The 19530-nt window shown below is 49.3% G+C and overlaps 1 protein-coding gene across 1 annotated transcript in view; it reads left to right on the forward strand.

The window, feature by feature from the left end:
* Positions 1–17316, forward strand: part of CDIP1 (cell death inducing p53 target 1) — a 31044-nt gene extending 13728 nt beyond the window's left edge. Inside the window, exons 2-5 of the mRNA XM_065412157.1 lie at positions 11827–11925; positions 15048–15194; positions 15974–16235; positions 17114–17316. Of these exons, the coding sequence (XP_065268229.1) occupies positions 11841–11925; positions 15048–15194; positions 15974–16235; positions 17114–17225 (606 nt within the window). The 5' untranslated portion in view covers positions 11827–11840 and the 3' untranslated portion in view covers positions 17226–17316. The remainder of the gene's footprint in view (positions 1–11826; positions 11926–15047; positions 15195–15973; positions 16236–17113) is intronic.
* The last annotated feature ends 2214 nt before the right edge of the window (positions 17317–19530 follow it).

The following is a 19530-nucleotide window of genomic DNA, read 5'->3' on the forward strand; positions in this document are numbered from 1 at the left end:
TGTTTGCTTGCTTTAACCGGCAAATAACTGTCTTATTTCTTTTTCCTAGTGAATAAATCTATGGATAGTTTATTACAGGATTGGCTACAAACATTGTCTTTGGCATAAGATCTAGGGTACCAACTGATCTGGGGGGTAAGTGACTGGAAGCCACCTGAATGTGGTGTGATTTTTATTTTATTTTTTGGTGTAAGTGACCATTGATCACTAAGTCCAGTTTGTCTGGGTGGCCGGATAAACTGGAGAGTCTCAGGAGACTGTCTGTGACTCCATGGTAAGACTGTTATAGTGATCCAGGGGTTCATGTTTGTTATTGGCTTGATTAATCTAATTATAGAACATACCACCAGGGTGTCTGCCCTGTTACTGACAGTCTGCCCTGAGGTAGGCACTCACGGTCGTGAGCCACTCCAGACAGCGTGCCATGTTAAAGTCTGTTATAAAGAGGACAGTGTTCAATTATTTTCCATGTCCACTGAAGGTAAAACAAGAAATAAAGGGCTTAATCTGCAGCAGGGGAGGTCTAGGTTAGATATTAGGGGAAAGTTTCTAGCTATAAGGGTAGTTGAGCTCTGGAATAAGCTTCCAAAGGAGGTTGTGGAATCCCTATTATTGAAGGTTTCTAAGAACAACTCGAACAAACCTGTCCAGGATGGTCTAGATTACTTGGTCCTGCCTCAGCACAGGGGGCTGGACTAGATGACTCTCAAGGTCCCTTCCAGCCCTACATTTCTATGATTCTAGAAGTTCCCTCCAGTGGAGATACCTCTAGTAGGGTCGGTGTGTCATTTTTTCACTTAGCATCATCTCATGGCCCACAACTTATTAAGTTGATCTGCCTGAGTGGGAGCCATGGGGCTTTCAGCTTCTGATTCATCCTTTTCCCCCCATCTTTATCCTACTGGTAGACAACTCCACAAAACCCATGCAGCATCTGGTGAGAAGTAAGCAACCTCCTCCAAGGCTTCAGGGTCTGCTTAATTGGGATTCAGTTTCTCTGTCTTAGGTACTTACCATTGTATCTGAGCACCTCACAATCTTTAATGCTTGCTTGCAACACCTCTGTGAAGTAGGGCAGGGCTGTTATCCCATTTTACAGATGGGGAACTGAGCCACAGAGAGGCCCAAGGTCACAAAGGAAGTGGAGCAGGGAATTGAACCCTGGTTTCCCAAGTCCTAGGCTAGTGCCCTCATCATTGAACCATCCTTAGTGAGTCTTTCTCTGGAACACTGCCTTAGTGATTATGCCCCACCCGCATCTCTGTTAGCCCAAGGAAGGTGTCCTGAAGCTGTGCCTAGCTTAGCATGCTATCCAAAATCTAAGGTCTTTCATTGCCAGGAGTCCACCTTCTAGATGGAAGTTTTATCTTCCATAAGCCTTGGTTGAGTATCTCCAGACCCTTTGCAAATATTAACTGAACCTCACACCATCACTGAGTTAGTGTTGTCATTTTGCAGATGGGGAAATGGAGGTATAGATCATCTGTGACCTGCCCATGGTGTCTCAGTCTGTGGCAGAGTTGAGAAAAGAACCCACATCTCCTGACTCCCAGGCTTCTGTTTTAACTGCAAGACCATGTATCCTTGCTAGAAATGACCCTGGAATCTGAAAAATCAAAATGACTTAGAGGATATTTCTCACAAGTCTTCAGTAACAACAGCTACGTGATATTTATAGCAAGCAAGCACAACTTCCCTAGTGCTAAGATAAGAATATCTGCAGAGAGAGAAAATGAAAAATCCACACCCCTGAGCGATGTAGTTAAAACGATCTAATCCCCGATGTAGACAGTGCTAGGTCGATGGAAGAATTCCTATGCCAATGGGAGACCCCTCCTGTCAGCGTAGATTGTGTCTACACTTTACACTGAAGCACGACAGTGGTGCGGCTGCAACATTTCAAGTGTGAACAAGCCAACTGCATCATGAACTCAGCCTTGTCCTTCCTGCTTGTTTCATGGGATACATTTTATTGCAATAAACAGTAACTTATTAAACTACACATTCCAGCAGAAGAAATAGGAAGAGAAGCACTTTGTATATGCAGTGATGAACTTTCTAATTCTTTGCAGAATTGCTGCATTTAGAGTTTATCTAAAATAGGAACATTTATCTTATTTCACTCAATAATATGTTAAACTACAAAATAATGTAACAAGCCCAGCACAGATTTCTGCTGGACAGATTATTAGACTACATTAGTTATAGTGCTCTGGACAAGATTATGTGATTTGGGGTTTATGAAATTTTAGACTAGAGATTAGATCCAGGTATTGGGCCATATCCAACTGCCACTGAAATCAAGGGGAGACTTTCCACTGAATTTATGGAGCATTGGATTGGGCCCACAGTGAGACGTGCGAACTTCTCTGCCAACGTGTCTCAGTTCTGGCTTGCAGCACCCCTGCCATTCTAGCTTTGGAGCCGTTCTAGAGCAGAGACTTGTAAGGGACAGAAGAATTAAGATTTGGGTTCTGCTGTTCGTTTTAAGTGAGTTAATTACATCCACTATAACACCCAGAATACTGCAGCCTGTCCTTTGTGTTCTGAATCCACCTCACTGTCCGCACAGGGCAAGACAGCAAGTAATTGTGGGGATATTCATTTCTCAATGATTAATGCTACAGCCTAGTGTGTGTTGTGCTCTGGGTCTCCATGTCATACTTAGAAAACTGTCTGAAGAAACAAATACAACTGCTTTGATGGTGCAAAGTAGAACACATGCCTGAGCTGTCCTTGTGTGCTCTCGTTTAGCAGTATCAAGGCTGGGGTTTGGTTTCTGGTTAAGGTTTTAGTTTTAAGTGTAGAGCAAAGAGCTGCAGCCTAATTTGCTGTTTAATTTTATTTTATTTTTAAGCAGGCTTGTTTTAAATGTCCAAGTTAACCATCTCCTGCTAACTCGGCTCTGGCATTGTCAATGCTGAAGACAAACCGTGCATGATCAAAGCAGCCCACCTGGAGGCACAAATGGCACAGCACAGGTCCTTCTGAGTGCTCCTCCCACAGTGTAACCCTTTGAGGGATGCTGGGGGAGAATCGGCCTTTGTTTTAGTTGGGAATTTGTTTGCAGTTTTTCCTGATCTCCCTTGCTGGGGAGCTGGATGGGGAAAAACAAATCTGATTTTTCTGGCGAGGAGCAGGTGAACCGTAACAGCAGCATGCTGTTTGTTTCGTTGTGCTTGTAATTTATTTCCCTGGGAATCTTGCCTTGGATGCAGCATCTGGTTTTCAGTGAGGTTTCTACTGCTTATTCAGTTTTCAAGCTGCGTTAACTGAGGCACATGGAAGGTCATGTGACTTGCCCAGGGTCATGTGATAGAATGAGTGTCTCAGCGGTGACTGGAACCCAAGATCTTCCTGCAGAGAAATGCAGGCTGTAGAACAGGGATGGGAAGCATTATCTGTCTGACTTGGATGGATTTAGGGTGACCAGATTTTTGGGTCTTTTTCTTATATAGGCTCCTATTACCCCTCCACCCCCGTCCTGATTTTTCACACTTGCTGTCTGGTCACCCTAGATGGATTTGCCAAGGTGAACGTTGTTGTTTTTCTATGTGTGTGTGTGTGTGTTGCTTTTGTCCTGCTCTGCCAGCAGATCTCTCCAGCCCTGCACCAAAGAAGCTTGCCACCCTGGAAGCAGCAATATTTCTACAGCTGGAAGCTGGCAGGAGGGTGTGAGTGGCAAATTATTTTTCAAGGTGTTTTGGGAAGAGGGTACCGGTGTAGAGCTGGCTCTTTCAGCATGGTGTGGTTCTGGTCCTGGAGGATAATGCTAAATACACACAGCCTGTGCCCAGGAAAATACAGTAGAGTAGTTCAGAAACATAACTGACCTTTCATTAGATCTAACTGGATTTCTAACAGTTTCCACTGCTCATGCAAACTGTAGTCACACCCCTTTGCTGTCTTGCCCACTATCTGGTAACAAGTGTTCATTTGTGAGTAGGTACTCTCAATGTAAGTGCCTGGGTGAGATAAAGGGAGAGTACGACATAGCCAGGTGTGGTGTCAGGTTCAGTTGTCATTTATTCTTTTCCTCGCTTCCCAGCATGTTCCCCAGACTGCAGAACATGCTTTAGTTTTATACTTTGTAAAATATATTTAATGTCTTTAGTGCCTTTGATCTTGAAGGATTCCAAAGAGCTTTACAAGCTACACATTTCTGAAAAGAGACCTGTAAAAGAAACTCAAAATTGGGTCTGTGCCCTGTTTTTTGCTGGGGGAAAAGTGGGAGGATTCTGCTTGTTTAGCAGTATCTGGAATCTTGAGCCTTTTGCTCTCTGCTGTGCTGGAGATCTTGTAGGGCCCAGAGATGTACATTGGAAGCATTCTCCGTCCTTAATTGAAGGGCCTGGGATGCTAAATCTGTAACAGAGTTTTAATTCTGTGGGTTTGTCAGGTGTTTGAATTAAATGAATTTTAAACCAAACAAGATTTAGGAAGTGATTTTAATTCATATTAAATTAATTCAGATATTCAATTAATATCTCAATGGCTTGCATTTTGTTTCCTTGATGCTTATGATACTGACTTGTAATCCTAGTTTTGCCACATTAGCCGAGACCTGAATTTCTAATGAAAAATCAAGCAGAATGCTCCCTGCTTAACAAACAAAAACAAACATGAAGGGCCTGAGTTTTGTTTCTCAAATACATCAGGAGCAAAAAGGGCACAAACCCATATTTTGTTTCCTTTGCATGTCCGCTTTAGCCTTCCAGCTGAATGATCCCCAGAAGGGGGTGTAGCTCCTGATCTGTCTTGAAGGCTGGCATACTGAACAGTGTGGTGCTACTTAAAAGTGACTTGCAAAGAGCGTGGAAATTGTTCGTGGCTTTTTTCCTGCTTCATGATGTATAAATGAAACCTGACAGATTATTTTTTTAATCTTAGCAATGTCAGGCATGTCAAGTTTTGCCTTCCCTGTTTTTCTTCTCTAGTCCTCCAAGAGGGCCGTCAGCCCTCCTGTGAAGGTGGAGGGAAAATACCATTGTTAAAGATTCAGCTCCCAACAGATTGGCCAGTGTTTTGAGTTTGCTGTTAACAAAAAGCAAATGGAAAAATAGAGCTTTAAACGGTCTGACAAAAATACCCTCTTCCCCCTATAGCTTCGATTTCAGCATCTTGTGGTGTCACCAGCCACTAGCTCTCCAGACAGCCGTAGAGTCCTCCAGCAGTAACAGGGTAGAACAAGCCATATGTTTCTAGTGTTAAAAACAAGCCGGAAAAACGGCAGCTTCTTTTTAGGGGGCTAGCAGCTTTCAGGCTTTCTGCATACACCTTAGAGAAACAACAAGGTGTGTACAGATATTTCTTGCCCTTTACATGTTTCTCTTTATGGGCACATTCTTACAATGGGAAAAGGGATGAGTACTTCGATGGCCTCATTTGTTTATACAGAATTTAAACTTTCATTTACAAACTAATTCAGTTCTTAGCCCTTTTTGTAGCAAAGAAAACACTCTGACCCTGACCTGTTGTGCAGCTGTCTTGCTGAGTCTGCAAAATCACAACCTGAAACAATAGCTTGGCAAGGTGTGAACTGCCTCTGTTCCTCTTAAGAGGATGGTGATTCAGAAGCCTAATGATGACATTTTAGTTGCCAACCTTATTATCTGTTTCACTTCTGATTATTTTAGAAGAGCTATCTTGCTGCCCACCATGTTTTTTCCAAACCGATCTTTGGAGGGGGTTATTTTCCATGACACACTGGTGTGCCCAGCAGTGGGGTTCAGTTGTTGAAAGGGAGCCATGTGGATAAAATTCTTCAAATGAAGTGTAAAAAAAAAAAAACCCCACACAGAAAACCGTAGCACTCCCTTGGGGCCATCGTAATCTTTGAAACTAACGTTTTAATCGCATTGCCTATTACAGGGGTGGTCAAACTTCCTGGCCCTCCAAGCCGTATACAGCAATCTTCAGAAGTTCAAGAGCCGGGACACACGTGCCGGGAGCTGGGGTTGGAGCTTCAGCCCCACTCCTACTCAAGCCCTGAGCCCTGGCAGGTGCATCCTGTAGGGCTGAAGCCCCGAGACCCCCCTCCCCGCTGGGCAGAAGCCCCTACTGCACCACCCTGCTGCAAGGCAGCGGTCCTGAGCTCCCCCCACCTCCAGTCTGGTAGGTGGACAATAGGGTCCATGGGGGACTCCGCAAGCCGAACTTTAATGGTAAAAGAGCCGCATGTGGCTTGCGAGCCACAGTTTGGCGACCCCTGGTCTATTAGAATGGGCAGATCCTGTGGGACTATAGTTTAGTATGTCCTTTTTCTCTGTTCCCTGAAGATCCTCTCTCTGTCCTACCTCATTGCCTCGATCCTATAGCACCTTAGGCTTTGTCTAAACACATTTGCTCTAGTTTATTGACACTCTTATTTTGGCTTAAAAGGGGGCTTATTTCAGTTTCGTTTCCATCAGTTAAGAATAGACTTAAGCTAAACAGAAATAAGCCTAGTTTAAACTGATAGTGTCCAAATACCTTTTGCAGCCCTTTAACTGCATGAGTTTAAAATAGCACCTTGAGTTAAACCAGTGAAACTTTGTATATAGATGATGAGCCCTTCGACTGATTGGTATCACCACTGCCTGCCCTTTGGGAATGCCTCACCACTGCTCTTCACTGGCCCAAAGGCTTTGTTTTTGGCACATCTGAGATACCCCATTCTTTCCCCTCCTAACATCCTGAATGAACTTGACTTACATGTTGTAGTGCAGCATCCTGACTTGTTGCAGTTTTGGAGGAAATGGCAATTTAGCAGCCACAGGCAGAGAGGGGTGAGCAGTTGGTGTTTTAATGGTTGCTTGAAGGGTCAGTCCCTCTGAGTATTTAAAAGATGGGTTATTCCTTAAGCGTCCTTATTCCCTATTTCCAGTGAGCAGAAGTTTGTCACACACCCTGAAAAAAAGTGTATTAGCCCTAGAAACAGGAGAGAGGCTTGTGGCCAGGATAATCTCTGGACTGAGAGTTAGGATTTAAAAATCTACTGTATTTAATTCTTGCCCTACCCTGCCAAAATCTGTAGAGCCTTTAAGGTGACTGGCAAACACAAAATGTGGGTTTGTGCTCTCTCGCTGCTTTATGATTTATAAAGAAGGCTTCCTGGGCTATTTCCCCCCTCCCTGGGTTTTCACATAAGACATTTAGGTCTTGTCTGCCCTGGAAGACTATCTGGATGAGTCGTGAACTATTAGGATAATTGAGATTACATGTATCAAGTAAGTGATACCTGAGCAATTGAGAGTGGGGAGTGACTTTTAGTGAAAAGATCAGTGTTTAAAATATAATGCTTTTGTTTATCACTTATTTAACTCTCACTCTGTGGGGCAAAACAGCTCTCTTAAAGGATTTAATACCTCTTCAATTCAGTGCTGAGAGAGCTCTCAATCCATATGTGAGTCACTCGTGGAGATCCCAAGCACAAATGGGGAAGAGCAGACCTGATATTCTTGTTATTTCAATTAAGCTAAAAAGGGTTTAAACCCAATTTCTTCTTTGTAGGTCACTCTGATAGAATGACGATCTAGAGAGATGCTGCAAATTGATTAAGCTACTCTGAAATAAGTACTGTTTTCCCTCAGGCATTTGAAAATGGAGATTGGCGAAGATTAATTGTTTGATGGATTTTCTCCAAGCGCTGCATTTACGATGCATTTTGAGATTACGTCAAGGGTGCCCTAGAGCATAAATCTAAGGGCTTGTCTTCGTGTACGGGTGCAGCTGTGTCACTGTAGCGCTTTAGTGAAGATGCTACTGTGCTGATGAGAGAACCACTGTAGTGCTGTCTACACGTGGGGTTAGGTCAGTACAACTGTTACTCAGGGGTGTGGATTTTTCACCCTGCTGAGTGATGGAGTTATTCTGATATAGGTCTGTAGTGTAGATCTGGCTTAAGTAAATAAATAGAGACATCTGAAGACATTTGGGCTTTGATGGATTCCCTTGCTCCCCTGGAGATATGAGAAATTCCCAGATGATTAAAAGTTTGTAAGACAAGAGGGTGATGTATGATTGAATTGTGATGACGTGGTAAGATTTTTCTGCAGTTTCCTACAAAATTCTCTGACTGGGTTACACTTTGAATGATCTGTTATAAAAGAAACAGGGAAGGTCATTGGAAAAATATGAGCAGAATAAACTAAACAGGCAAAAGGAGCTATAAGTCTTAACAGATGGAAGTTAGTCTCCCTCTGCCTCAATTTAGCTTTCTGTGAAATGGGTGTAATGCTTTACAGGGGAGACTTGCTGCATGTTTGAAGTTTCTTGAGAAAGGCGAGTGTTTGTTGTATAGATTTGTCCATACTCAGGTACTTGCCTTGTTTAATTTTTCATGTCAAGGCCTTGTCTGCATCCGCCTTACTTAGCAGACGCGTGGTTTAGAGCAGGCAAAAATTACATCCCAGTTCTGGGCATCTCCAAGTCACTCTTCCCCTTCTCTCCTGCAATGGGAGTCCGGAATCCCAGTTCTTCAGTGCTGGGCTCGGCTAAGGGGATGAAATTGCCCTTGAACTGGATGTGATGCGGTGAATTCTGTGCTGGCAGAGTCTGAGCTGTTTTATTATTGCTGCATTTCAGTGCCGTTTGCTCCAATAGCCAGTAATGGTTAACAATGACCCTAAAAAATACTCTGTTTCTGGGGGCTGGAGTACCAGGGAATAGATAGCTATTTTGAAAAACAAGCTGCAGCATGCACAAGATCTATTTGCTTCTATTTGGAGGGGAAATAGTGTTTCTTACCCCTTGCCAATCACTGTGAAATACTGCTCAAGGGGCAAGAAATGCTGTATAAACTTGTGTATAAGCCATCCTCTTGATCTCTTTATCTAAAGCTTTGCTAAATGAGTGCCCTACGGGTAAACTGATACCCATCCCCTTTCCCTCTCCCTGTCCCTTCCCACTAAGGAGCCCTACCTCAGCATGAGGTGCTCAGCAGATCATTCCCAGTGACCCTGTTGTCCGGACTGCAGCAAGGGAAAGATCCTGGTGGGGGAGAAGTTTCCAAATGGATTCCCATATGAAGTACATTCCTCACCCACGTAGAAAAGCTGTCTTGAAATACTGGTAGGAATGTGTATGATCATCACAAGGCTGTATGGTAGTGCTTGGTCTCCATGATTAATACTCTGTTATTATCACACAGTCTCAGTCTAGCGCCAGGGCAAGTCCCAGCTCTTGCCCCCCAACAAAGTGCTATCTATAATCTACATGCCTACCCAGTGGTGACTAGTGCTGCCAGTGTGCTTGACACCAGCCTGGGACCGCATGACCTGAACTGAACTTCCTAGTGAAAAGACAGAATGTAGGCTCCAATTGTGATGAGTTTATAATCTGCCGAGGAATGTCCTGACCCTGAGAGCCCTGGTTCCCCACTGGCACGTGCACTGTCTCCATGAGGAGTGTGGCTTTAGATAGCATGTTCCATTGCTGGGGGCTTTCTTAGTCATTAAAACATCCAGAAAAGAAGCCATTCCCAGTAAGTACAAAATAAAACACCCAGGACTTTCTGGATCCTGCCCTTCCGCCCATGCATCTTCCTTATTGATTCGCACAGGGAGGGGACAATCACTGGCCTGAATGGAGATTTGTGCAGATACAAAGTTCTTTTGCAGCAGCTGTTCCACTCTCCACACATGTATACAGAAACACATCCAGAAAGGGGTGTGGCAGTGGCGGATTTAGAGTTAGTGGGGTCCTGTGCTCAGCTTCATTTTTGGGGCCCCTCCTTGGGACCCAGCCAAGAAAAAGAACATTCTCTCTTATCCCCCCCCCCCCCCGTCCCTGTTTTTCATTCTTTTTTTCTTCCTTCTCTTCCTATAAGTAATAGGAAGTAAATGAAAATAAAGTGAGGTACCTTGATTATTTTTGTAGTCGAACTTATTTTTCCATAGACCACTTGAAAATTGCCAGGGGTCTCAGCGGACCACTTACCTTTCCAAATATTGTTTGTACCGTTAGCTAACTATTGTAAAGCGCTTTGGATAAGAGCGCTTTATAAAAAAAAAAAAAAGTGAAAAAATGTTGGGGTGCAGGGTCTGGGCAGGACTTGGGGTGCGGGAGGGGGCTCAGGGCTGGGGGTGCAGTGTCTGGGAGGGAGTTAGGGTGCAGGAACAGGTTGGGGTGCAGGGTATGACCAGTAGTCAAGATGCAGGAGGGGGCTCAGGGTTGGGGCAGGAGATTGGGGTGTGGAGCACTTATCTGGGGCAGCTCCCATTTGGTGCGAGTGGTGCAGGTGGGAATGTGGGGGGGTGCAGGAGTCAGGGAGGGCAGGGGGATGCAGGAGTCAGGACTGGGGGTGTGGGCTGGAGTTGTGGGGGTGCTCCCTGCCCTATCCCAGCCCCCTGCCCTGAGCCACTCACGGCACGGGGCTGGGGGTGGGTACGTGTAGGAGGACTGCGGGGGGCCCGCCTTTGCTCCGCCCTGCCCTGATTCCACCCCGTTCCCCAAGGCCCTGCCCCCGCCTCTTCTCCACCTCCTCCCCCGAGCGCGCTGCGGCCCCGCTCCTCCCCTCCGTCCTGGAGCAACTGGAGCGCTGGCAAACAGCTATTCGGCGGCGGGGGAAGCGCTGGGAGGAAGGGGGAGTGGGGAGCTTGGCTGCCGGTGGGTGTGGAGCCTGCAGCAGGAGTCCCAGGACCAAGCTTCTGCCCCTGCAGCTGCCCGGCCCTGGGGCCCTCTGTCGTTGTGGGGGGGCCCATGCCAGGGCACTCTGTGTTTTATTGTAAATCTGCCTCTGGGGTGTGGGGAAATCATTTTGCTCATTTGATAAAGTGTGTGTGTGTGTGTGTGTGTTTCCCCTCACACAGCTTCATCAGATTAACATGACTTTCAGCCTACAGAATTTAGACAAGAATTTTGTCATTTTCTTGACTGAATCAGGGCATCTGATTTGCCCAGCTCTAGGGAGAAGAAAGGTAAAACTATTTGGAAACTAAAGATGATCCTTTTCCTAAGTCTCTCTTAGAAGCTGACTAGGCACTTCTAGGAACAAATATTTAATTTCCTTCAGTGATTTATGGGCTTTTTCTTCCAGCTCTTGCCCCCTAGGTGTTGCTCTTTTTAACATAAGACAAAGCTTTGATTCTAACCTTAATGAAATGGGGATCCAGAGTTCAGGGTCTATGTTTATTTCAGACGTGCATCCTCTAGCTCTGATCCTACAATGATGCTGCTGATCTCTTTTGTAGAACAGCTTCCCTCCTGAATAATCCCAAAGCATTTAGGAAATATATGCAGGAATTGCATCAGTGACCTACAGCTGCTGTTTAACTCTCTACAGCCTTTTTAAGTAGGACCTGAAGAAGGATAATGTATCCAATTGAAACAGCAGGAGAATATAGGGAGGTAGAATGTAGTTACTTAAAATCAAATTTGGACACTTGGGTTAATATTTTCCCTTTCATGAAAAATGCCGCAGTGGTTAGGACAGTCTACTATTATGCATCCCCTCTGCAAGCTCAGCTCTTCCAGCATGGCACCTTGAACACTGAGCTGGGTTAATTTTAGCACTGGCTCCAGGGGCCGAGGGTCACTGAATCAGCAGCCATGCTGCCTGCAGCACCATGGGTTTCCTCTGTGTTCTGGCCCCAGCTCGAGCTGCTTAGCTCAGGAGATATGAGGACAAGATCATAGCCCAGGGTGTTAGGGTTGCAGCGAGTGTCCATTGATGAGCTGGATTAGGATCCCACAAAAATGACACTTCCAGAAAAATCTGGTTCCTGTCAGTAACCCTAAAGCTCTCCCTGTCTGCCTGCACTGAGCTGCACTGGGGGTGTGCGGGGGGTGGATGCCTCTGTACTTCCAAGGGTGATGAGTTTGTATGTACTGTAATTTTCCTTGCAGACCAGCTGTAAGCAATGTCCAGTGACCCGCCCCCACCCTACCCAGGGGGACCTTCTGCACCGCTACTACAAGAGAAGAATGGCCCACCCACCATGTCAGGTAAGTTGCAGAGGATGGGGCATCCTGGCTATGCTGTGATCCAGTCTCAATGGCAGTGGGGGCAGGGCAGATGCAGGGGAAACCCTGGGGCAGGTGGTCTCCTTACAGACACACTGCTGGGTGGGGTGCACTGGGGTCAATGCAGAGCGTCTACAGCAGTGAAGTCAGCACATTGCTCCACCTCGATTTCAGACCCTTTACTCCCTAACAGGGAGGCAAGGAGAGGTCTGTGATGCAGCGGGCAGCTGGAGAAGCTGTAATAAAACCATCCCAGACCGCCAAGAGGTCTGGTCACCCAGCCAAGTGACTCTTTGTGCAGGCCAGACCCTAGCCCAGCGTGGCAGGGCCTGCCTCTCTCCTGAACCTGCCAGCCAGTGACTCAGCTATTGGCCACTTGAGCAGTGTATTTCTCGTCCTCGCCCAAGAAGTGACAGACTAAGGCTAGGTCTACACTACAGCGGGTGGTCGACCTAAGATACGCAACTTCAGCTACGTGAATAGCGTAGCTGAAGTGGCGTATTTTAGGTCGACTTACCTGGCTGTGAGGACGGCGGCAAGTCGACCGCTGCCGCGCCGCCGTCGACTCCGCTACCGCCTCTTGCCACGGTGGATTTCCAGAGTCGACGGCAGAGCCATCAGGGATTGATTTTATCGCGGCTTCACTAGACGCGATAAGTCGATCCCCGATAGACCGATTGCTACCCGCCGATCCAGCGGGTAGTGAAGACGTGCCCTAAGTCAAAGCAGGTTCACTACTCTCTGTAGAGGAGTCCCTGCCTCTGGCTCCACGCAGACCACTCTCACCAGGGCCCTTGGCCAAATCTCGCTTCCTCTCCTCTGCTTGTGCTCCATGACCCAGCTGCTGCCTCAGTTGATTGCCCTCCTGCTGCCTGTCCCTTGTCTCTCTGGGCTTCCAAGTAACTCTGCTCTTCTGGGGGTTCTGACCCAAACTTTGGGAGCTTTCCCACCTCCTGCCTCTCAGCTGGTGTCTCTCGGGGATCCATCCTTGACGACTCCTCCTGCCCCGGATGATCTCACCAGCTGTTGTGGCTCCACTGTACCCCCTCACAAATCTGCCTCTCATCTTCAGTCCTGTCTTGTTTCTCTGTCTGTCTCTCCAGTGTCCCATCTTGAATGGCTCGCTGCCACCTTAGACCCAGCATGGCTAAAACAAAGTCCCTGAGCTCTCCCACTGGGCCTTCTCCCCTCCTGCTTCTCACAGTACCAGCTCCTCCCATCTCATCCTTCCTTTTTCTCCCCTCACACCTAGGCCCTGCCCAAAATCCTGCCACCGCTGCACGGTGCTGTATAACTGATGAGCATGCAGCACAGTTCCTTGGGGTTTGTAGAAGGTTTCTATAGCCACAGGACCCCTCATGAACTGAAACAGGCAGAGAATTGTTCCAGTTCTGTATTTCTCTCCATACTACCTCCTCACTGCTCTCCCGGCCACTTGGGGTTTGGTGGGCCCCAAGCCGGTCCCATTGCTCCTGCTGAAAAGGTACCAAGATATGCTTCCTCAAACTCCTGTCTCAAACCCATCTGGCTGTGCATTTGCCTGCACCTCTTGTCTGGTAGGAGGGCATTAATCCCAGCATGCCAGGAGCCCTTTACCTTAAAGGGCTAGTGATTGGCTGCTCACGAGTCTCCCAGAATTCCTTTCAGAAGATGCTTGGCCCCAGGATCACTGGAGTCAGGCTGGCTGCTCAGCATTCTTTGTACCTCCCAAAAAATCAGAGGAACAGCTAGTAGCAACTGGGTGGGATTTCTTAGCTCCTTAATGCAATGATGTGAATCGGCTTGGGGGGGACTTTACTGCACTTTGAGTATCAGCCCGTGCCCTGGCATTGCCCCTGTGTTGAGCGAGGGGGAGAGCTGTGCTTCCCGGTAACTCTGCAGCTTGGTTTGAGCAGCGAGTGCCAGTCTATACTGGGGCATGGATCAGGTGCTCCCCAGGGCCCAAGGAGGCCCTTGAGACACCCAGCACCAGGATGCCTCTGCAGGCATGGCTGACGCAATGCAGCACACAGCACATTAGTCTGAGGCAGCGTGGCTGTGGCAGGTCTAAAATCCTAGTGCTCTAAGAGCAAAAGGAGCCAAGCTGCTGGTGGAGGCCTGCTGGGACCTGCTGTGCACCCCTGGGGTGGATGCATATATTTTGGGACTCCATGGTCCCCAGTTCGCATCCATCTCAGAGCCTGGCTAGATGTGGAGATCTCAAAGGAGGACTGGGGCTGAAACCTGCCTGTCTGGCACAGCTGCAGCCAGAGGGGAGATGCAGGAGAGTCTGATGTCGTGTGAGAGTAATTGGCAGGCCAGTTCAGCTCCCAAATGGTCCTGCCCATCCCCCTCTCGTCCTGGCTGCTCCCCCAGCTGGCCAGACTGAATGACGGTAGTTCATAACTATCCTCCCAAAGAGTCCATAGCGCTCTGCAACAGAACTCACATCAGCCATGGCTCAGATGGTCGCAGAGCAGGGAGTGAGGCACTGAGCTATAGACGTGGGCTGGAACTGCAGGGGGCTGTTAGGCCAGTGCCTAAGCAAAATGCAGCTGGTCTCCAGCTAATGCCCCTTCCAGAGTTTGGGCCTTTAATCCCAGTGCTCAGGGATCTGCTCTAGGTTTAACTGGATCGGCACAGCACCTTTTGCCTGTGCGGGGGGAATTCCAGTACTGGCTGGGAGGGAGGGGTGCCCCCTGCTGAAGTATGTTCACTGGAGATGAGTTGCTCCCTGAACACGGTGGGTGTTAAAGCCCCCGAGTTGGGAAGGGGAGATGTTGGGGTTTCTCTGGCAGAGCTTGCTTGGCTGAGACACATACTTCCCGATTCCCTCTAGCACAGCACAGGGTTTCCAGTTTTGCTGGATTCTTCCCATTGGCACTGCCCTGTTGTGGGTGTGGCCCTCACTGCAATATTAAGTTGGTCTTCTCCACCTGGTTGGTCTTTGCCAGGCCCCCTTTAATGTTGCACTCTATATGCTGGGGGCCTGGCTGCCACTGCAGCCTGGCTTAGAACGCCTCAGCTCAGCTGTGCTTTGCCACTCGCTGCCTCGCCCCTCCACTCTCCCCAGCGACCTCCTTCCAGTCCAGCTAACCCTTCATGCCTTCTGCCTTTCCTTTCAGACGGAGTCTCCACTGCTGGAGTCCAGCCCCATGGGATGCCTGTGCCCCCTTCAGATTTTGGGCCACCCCCGTACGAGCCACCCCTGCAGCCGGGGTACATCCCCGCTCCCGTTTCTGCAGATGGCTCTATGCCCTACATGCCCCATGGTGAGTACTGGAGGGGCTGGGTAATGTGGAGAATGGCTTTCAGCAGGAGCTCCTATGAATGTGTGCCCCTTCCAGATGCCTTGTCTTGGTGCACTGAGGGGAGCCCAGAAATCTGACTGGGCTGTTGCCTGCTCTCCACAGCAGCCTGGGCTTCTCACCATGCCAGCTGCCCTGCTAGTGAATACACAGTCGCTGCTCTCTGTGGCATGGCAGGATAGGCTCTGGTGTCCCGTGAGCCGGTGCCAGTTACTGTCAGAACCAGGCAGGCAAACACAGTGGCTGCTATGTACTCTCAGGAGCTCCCAGAGCTGTGGTGCTGGGTTCTGTGCTGTGGGCAGAGGAGATGTTCACTAGGGGTCTCCTAGAACCAAGGAAGGAGCCTCAGCTCCCAGGCCCCTGCAGCCTGCCTTTCCGGAGAGGCGTCGGTGGTAATCTGCGACTGACTCTGTGCGGTTCCTCTCTCCACAGTGCCCACTCTGCGCAGAGCCATGTGCTGGGTTAGCAGTTACAGGGCTGCAGCGTCCTCGGTTGCACTCGCTGGGGTACGACGTAACTAAGACTCGTTGTACAGTACCCAACTCAGTGGGGCCCCGATCCTGGCTGCCCCTAGGCATTACCATAATCCGTGTACTGACTGTCAGTGCTGAGCCCACAGAGCCAGCCAGCTGGGGAGCACAGAGCAGCTGGGTGCTAACGTAGTCCCGCTGCTCAGAAATGCGGCATAGGAATCGCTTGTTAATGTGCCAAGGCCTCTCACTGTGTGTGTTTATCAATGGCAGGTTATTATCCACCCCCAGGACCTCACCCTCCCATGGGCTATTACCCGGCTGCGGGACATTACCCCTCTCCTGGTGGCCACACAGCAACTGTCATTGTACCATCGGGGGCAGCAACCACGGTCACCGTGCTGCAGGGAGAAATATTCCAGGGCAGCCCCGTGCAGACGGTGTGTCCTCACTGCCAGCAGGCCATCACCACCGCGATCACACATGAGATAGGGCTCATGAACTTCCTCCTCGGCTTCTTCTGCTGCTTCGTCGGGTACGTGCCGGGAGGAGGAGGAACTTTGCCATTCTCCAGTGTCTTCCACTCTGGTCACTGATGGATTGGGGGAGGGAAGAGCTAAAGGAGCAAGCAATGGACTTGCCCAAGTAGCACTGACCTCTCCTCTCCGTTAACTGGCTACTCATCCAGCTGGCTTTATCCCCTACAGAGCCCCACACAGGACTGGGCCTTGAAACCCCTCTTGCCTGCTGCTGGCGGAGGAGGAAATTGGACCAGGAGGTAGTGAGGCGCCACGGGGACCCCAAGCTGCAGTGTGTGTGTGATTGTCCCTGTGTGGCTCTGCACCAGCCCTTTGCCTCGCCTTCCATCTTAGCTGGGCTGGAGGCCAGTTGCTGGTGGGCTCTGGCCACTCCCTAGTTCAGCTGCTGCTCCAGCGGCTCTGGTGCTAGCAGGAAGCTGCCCCCACTGCACTCACTGTGGTATCAGGAAAGCTCCTGTCATGGGGAGCATCTCTCTACAGAGCGATGGGACTGGTTTTTAGCTGGAAGGGGAATTTCCTGCTGGGCGTCCCTGCGCTCCCAAGTGTGAGCTTCCATCCAGCAGTGAGTGATGTTAAATCAGGTGTTTTGCTGTGTTCTTTAAATATGGACCCTTAAAAGGCTTTGCTCTTCTTAGCCTGTGGGGGAGGTGGTGTCTGTACCAGGCTCCAAAGGGATGCTAGGACTTACCAAGGAAGCCACTGGGGTTCAGTGGGAGCAGGTTTTACTGGGTGTCTGGGGTGGCAGCAGTGTCCCTGTTCTGGGGTGTGTGTGTAGTTAGTTGGCCAGGCTGTGAGGGGTGGAGTAGAGGCCCCCATGGTGCTTGCCATGCCCTGCCCCTGCTCACTTGGCTTTGATCTCTCCCTCTTTTTCCAGATGTGATCTGGGCTGCTGCTTGATTCCATGTTTAATAGACGACTTCAAGGATGTGACCCACACTTGTCCCAACTGCAAAGCCTACATCTACACGTACAAGCGCATGTGCTAACAGCACCCCCGGGAGCCACACCTGCTGGAATGACATCACCCCCTCCTCCACGCCGATCTACACATGCAGAATGCTCCTTTGCTTAGCCCTACGTTGGTAGTGTGTGTTTATTTCCCCTTCCATTTTAAAGAGCTTAGAAAGCTGTAGTAGAGCGACGGTACTCACACACTGACAAGGAAGCTGTAGGCCCACACTGAACAGCTAGAGCTGGTGTGTAGATGTGAGCTCTGACAGGTAGCTAGGCTAGGCTGTGAGATTGAATAGCTGCAACACTCGCCTTGCCGTTCCAGCTGTCCCGTCTTGTTCTCACCCTTACGGCTGTTTGCAGAGGGCTTAGAACTAGGATTGCAAATGAGGCATCAGACTGCACAGAGACTTTCCCTTCCCGGATTATGTCTGCCCGTCAGAGCCACCTCTGGTGGTTTGTCCTACCTCACCTTCCTGCACCCCTCCCCCTCACCCCTCCCCCCATCAGTCACTGTTGGTAGGCACTGTTAAAGGAGACAGTGATGTAAGGCAGACATCCTTCAACTGGCAGCATGCAGGGACAGCCATTCCAACGGGCTCTTGCCCAATTAGTGATAGACTGAGCCATTGCAATATGGGGGGGCTTTCCTTCCATTCCATGCAGGCAGCTCGCTTATTTCTCTAGAAGCTGTGAATATGCCGAGATGTCCCGTCTGCTCCCACAGAGAGCACTGTGGGGTGCTGGGGTACTCCTGTGCTCACCAGCTCTGTCTCTTTAAAGCAGACAGATCCTGTAGTTTAGTTGACTGTTGCAGTTCTCTATAAACCACAGATTCAAAGCAAGCGCATCCGTCCATCCCCAGGAAAGGGCGACCTATCTGCAGGAAGTGCAGTGCTTCTGACTGGTCGCTTTCTTTGGACGCCTAGACTCGCTCAGTTTCCCTGCTTTGTCTGTAGGCTAGCGACAAGGGGGGTGCATGTTGCTGGACTACGTGGTGTGAAAGGAAAGGTTTTATTTTAGGGCCAGTGTTCGTTCAGTTCTGTATGTTGTGCTTTTACATCTGGCTGTGCCATGCAGCTGAGCAAAGCTAACGTTTGTTTCCTGCCTTGGCGCCCAGCCAGCTCAGCCTTGCCCTGAGGAGATGGGGAAGCAGCGGCTCTGTTTAGTTTGCAGGTGGCCAGGGGATGTTTTCTGTTTCTTTTGAAGTGCTTTGGGATCTTGGAGCCTCAGGTGTCAATCCCTGGCTGTATCTCCCTAGGTCTGGCTCTTCCATGGGTGTAACGGCTCCTGTAGCCCCAGGGTGATTACACACAGCAGCCCAGAGGCAGTGGGTTACAGAGGGCTTCTGCCACCTTGAGGCACAGATGAAGAGACAGGCCTTTACTTGCAGCATGGGTGCAGGCGTTAACCCACTAGTTCTGTACGGAAATTGGCAGCTACTAGACATTCCCATCCTCGGTTGTAGTCTTGAGAAACTTCCATTACAAAGCCAGGGAGGGGGAATGGAGCAGTAGCTCCTGCCGTGAGTCTGCTGGAATCATGAAGCCACTTTTACCCTTTGGGTGCTGTAGACCCCACCTTATGCCTCTGGCACTGGGAACAGAGCCTGTGTCACTGAGGGATGTGAAAGCTCAGCCTGCGGGAGGGGGCGAGGGTTGGTTCTCTCTGGAACTCAGCATTAAGTAGCAGTTTTTCCCTGCTCCCCACCCACTCCCACCCCCAAATCTAGTGGACAATGAGCTTGGGAAGAGAACTAGAAAAATGGGCCTTATCTTTTTCCCATTCGTTCAGTGGAATTCAGGAGATTCGGGCCCTCTGTGCTCCAAGCTCCCACATGGACGAGCTGGAGCTGGAGCTGTCTAGTGTAAGATAATAGAAACTGTGTGTGCCATCTGCATTTCCTTTGCCTTGACTTTCTATTAAGCTTTTACCTGGGACTCAGTGGTGTAGCCATTAGCCTTTGTCACCAGCGTCCTGGGTTCACATTGGTGGCCAATCACAAGTGCAGTGGGCTTGGTGACCTCACTGGATGTCTTGTCCAAATCCATCACCAAGTCGGCAGTCTCCAGTCAAGAGCACTCCCCTATCGGAGTAAGAGGTGGGGATGCAGTCTGGATGCCTGAGGAGTCCCCACACTCGTCCGCCTTCATCACCCTTAGCCCTAGCCGATGCCGGCAGCCTCCCTCCCACCCCCTAATGAAACACCCGTCTATCGAACCCACGCAGTGCAGTGAAAGGGAAGGTGTATGGCTCTAGCTATTTCTGGCTGTGCCGGTCTCTCCCTAGACGTGTCGGTTTGCATCGTATGCCTTGTTCTTATTTTGTTCAGTTCACGTT

This window comes from Emys orbicularis, chromosome 10 (genome assembly GCF_028017835.1).
Source record: "Emys orbicularis isolate rEmyOrb1 chromosome 10, rEmyOrb1.hap1, whole genome shotgun sequence".
In the NCBI taxonomy this organism is placed as follows: Eukaryota; Metazoa; Chordata; order Testudines; family Emydidae; genus Emys; species Emys orbicularis.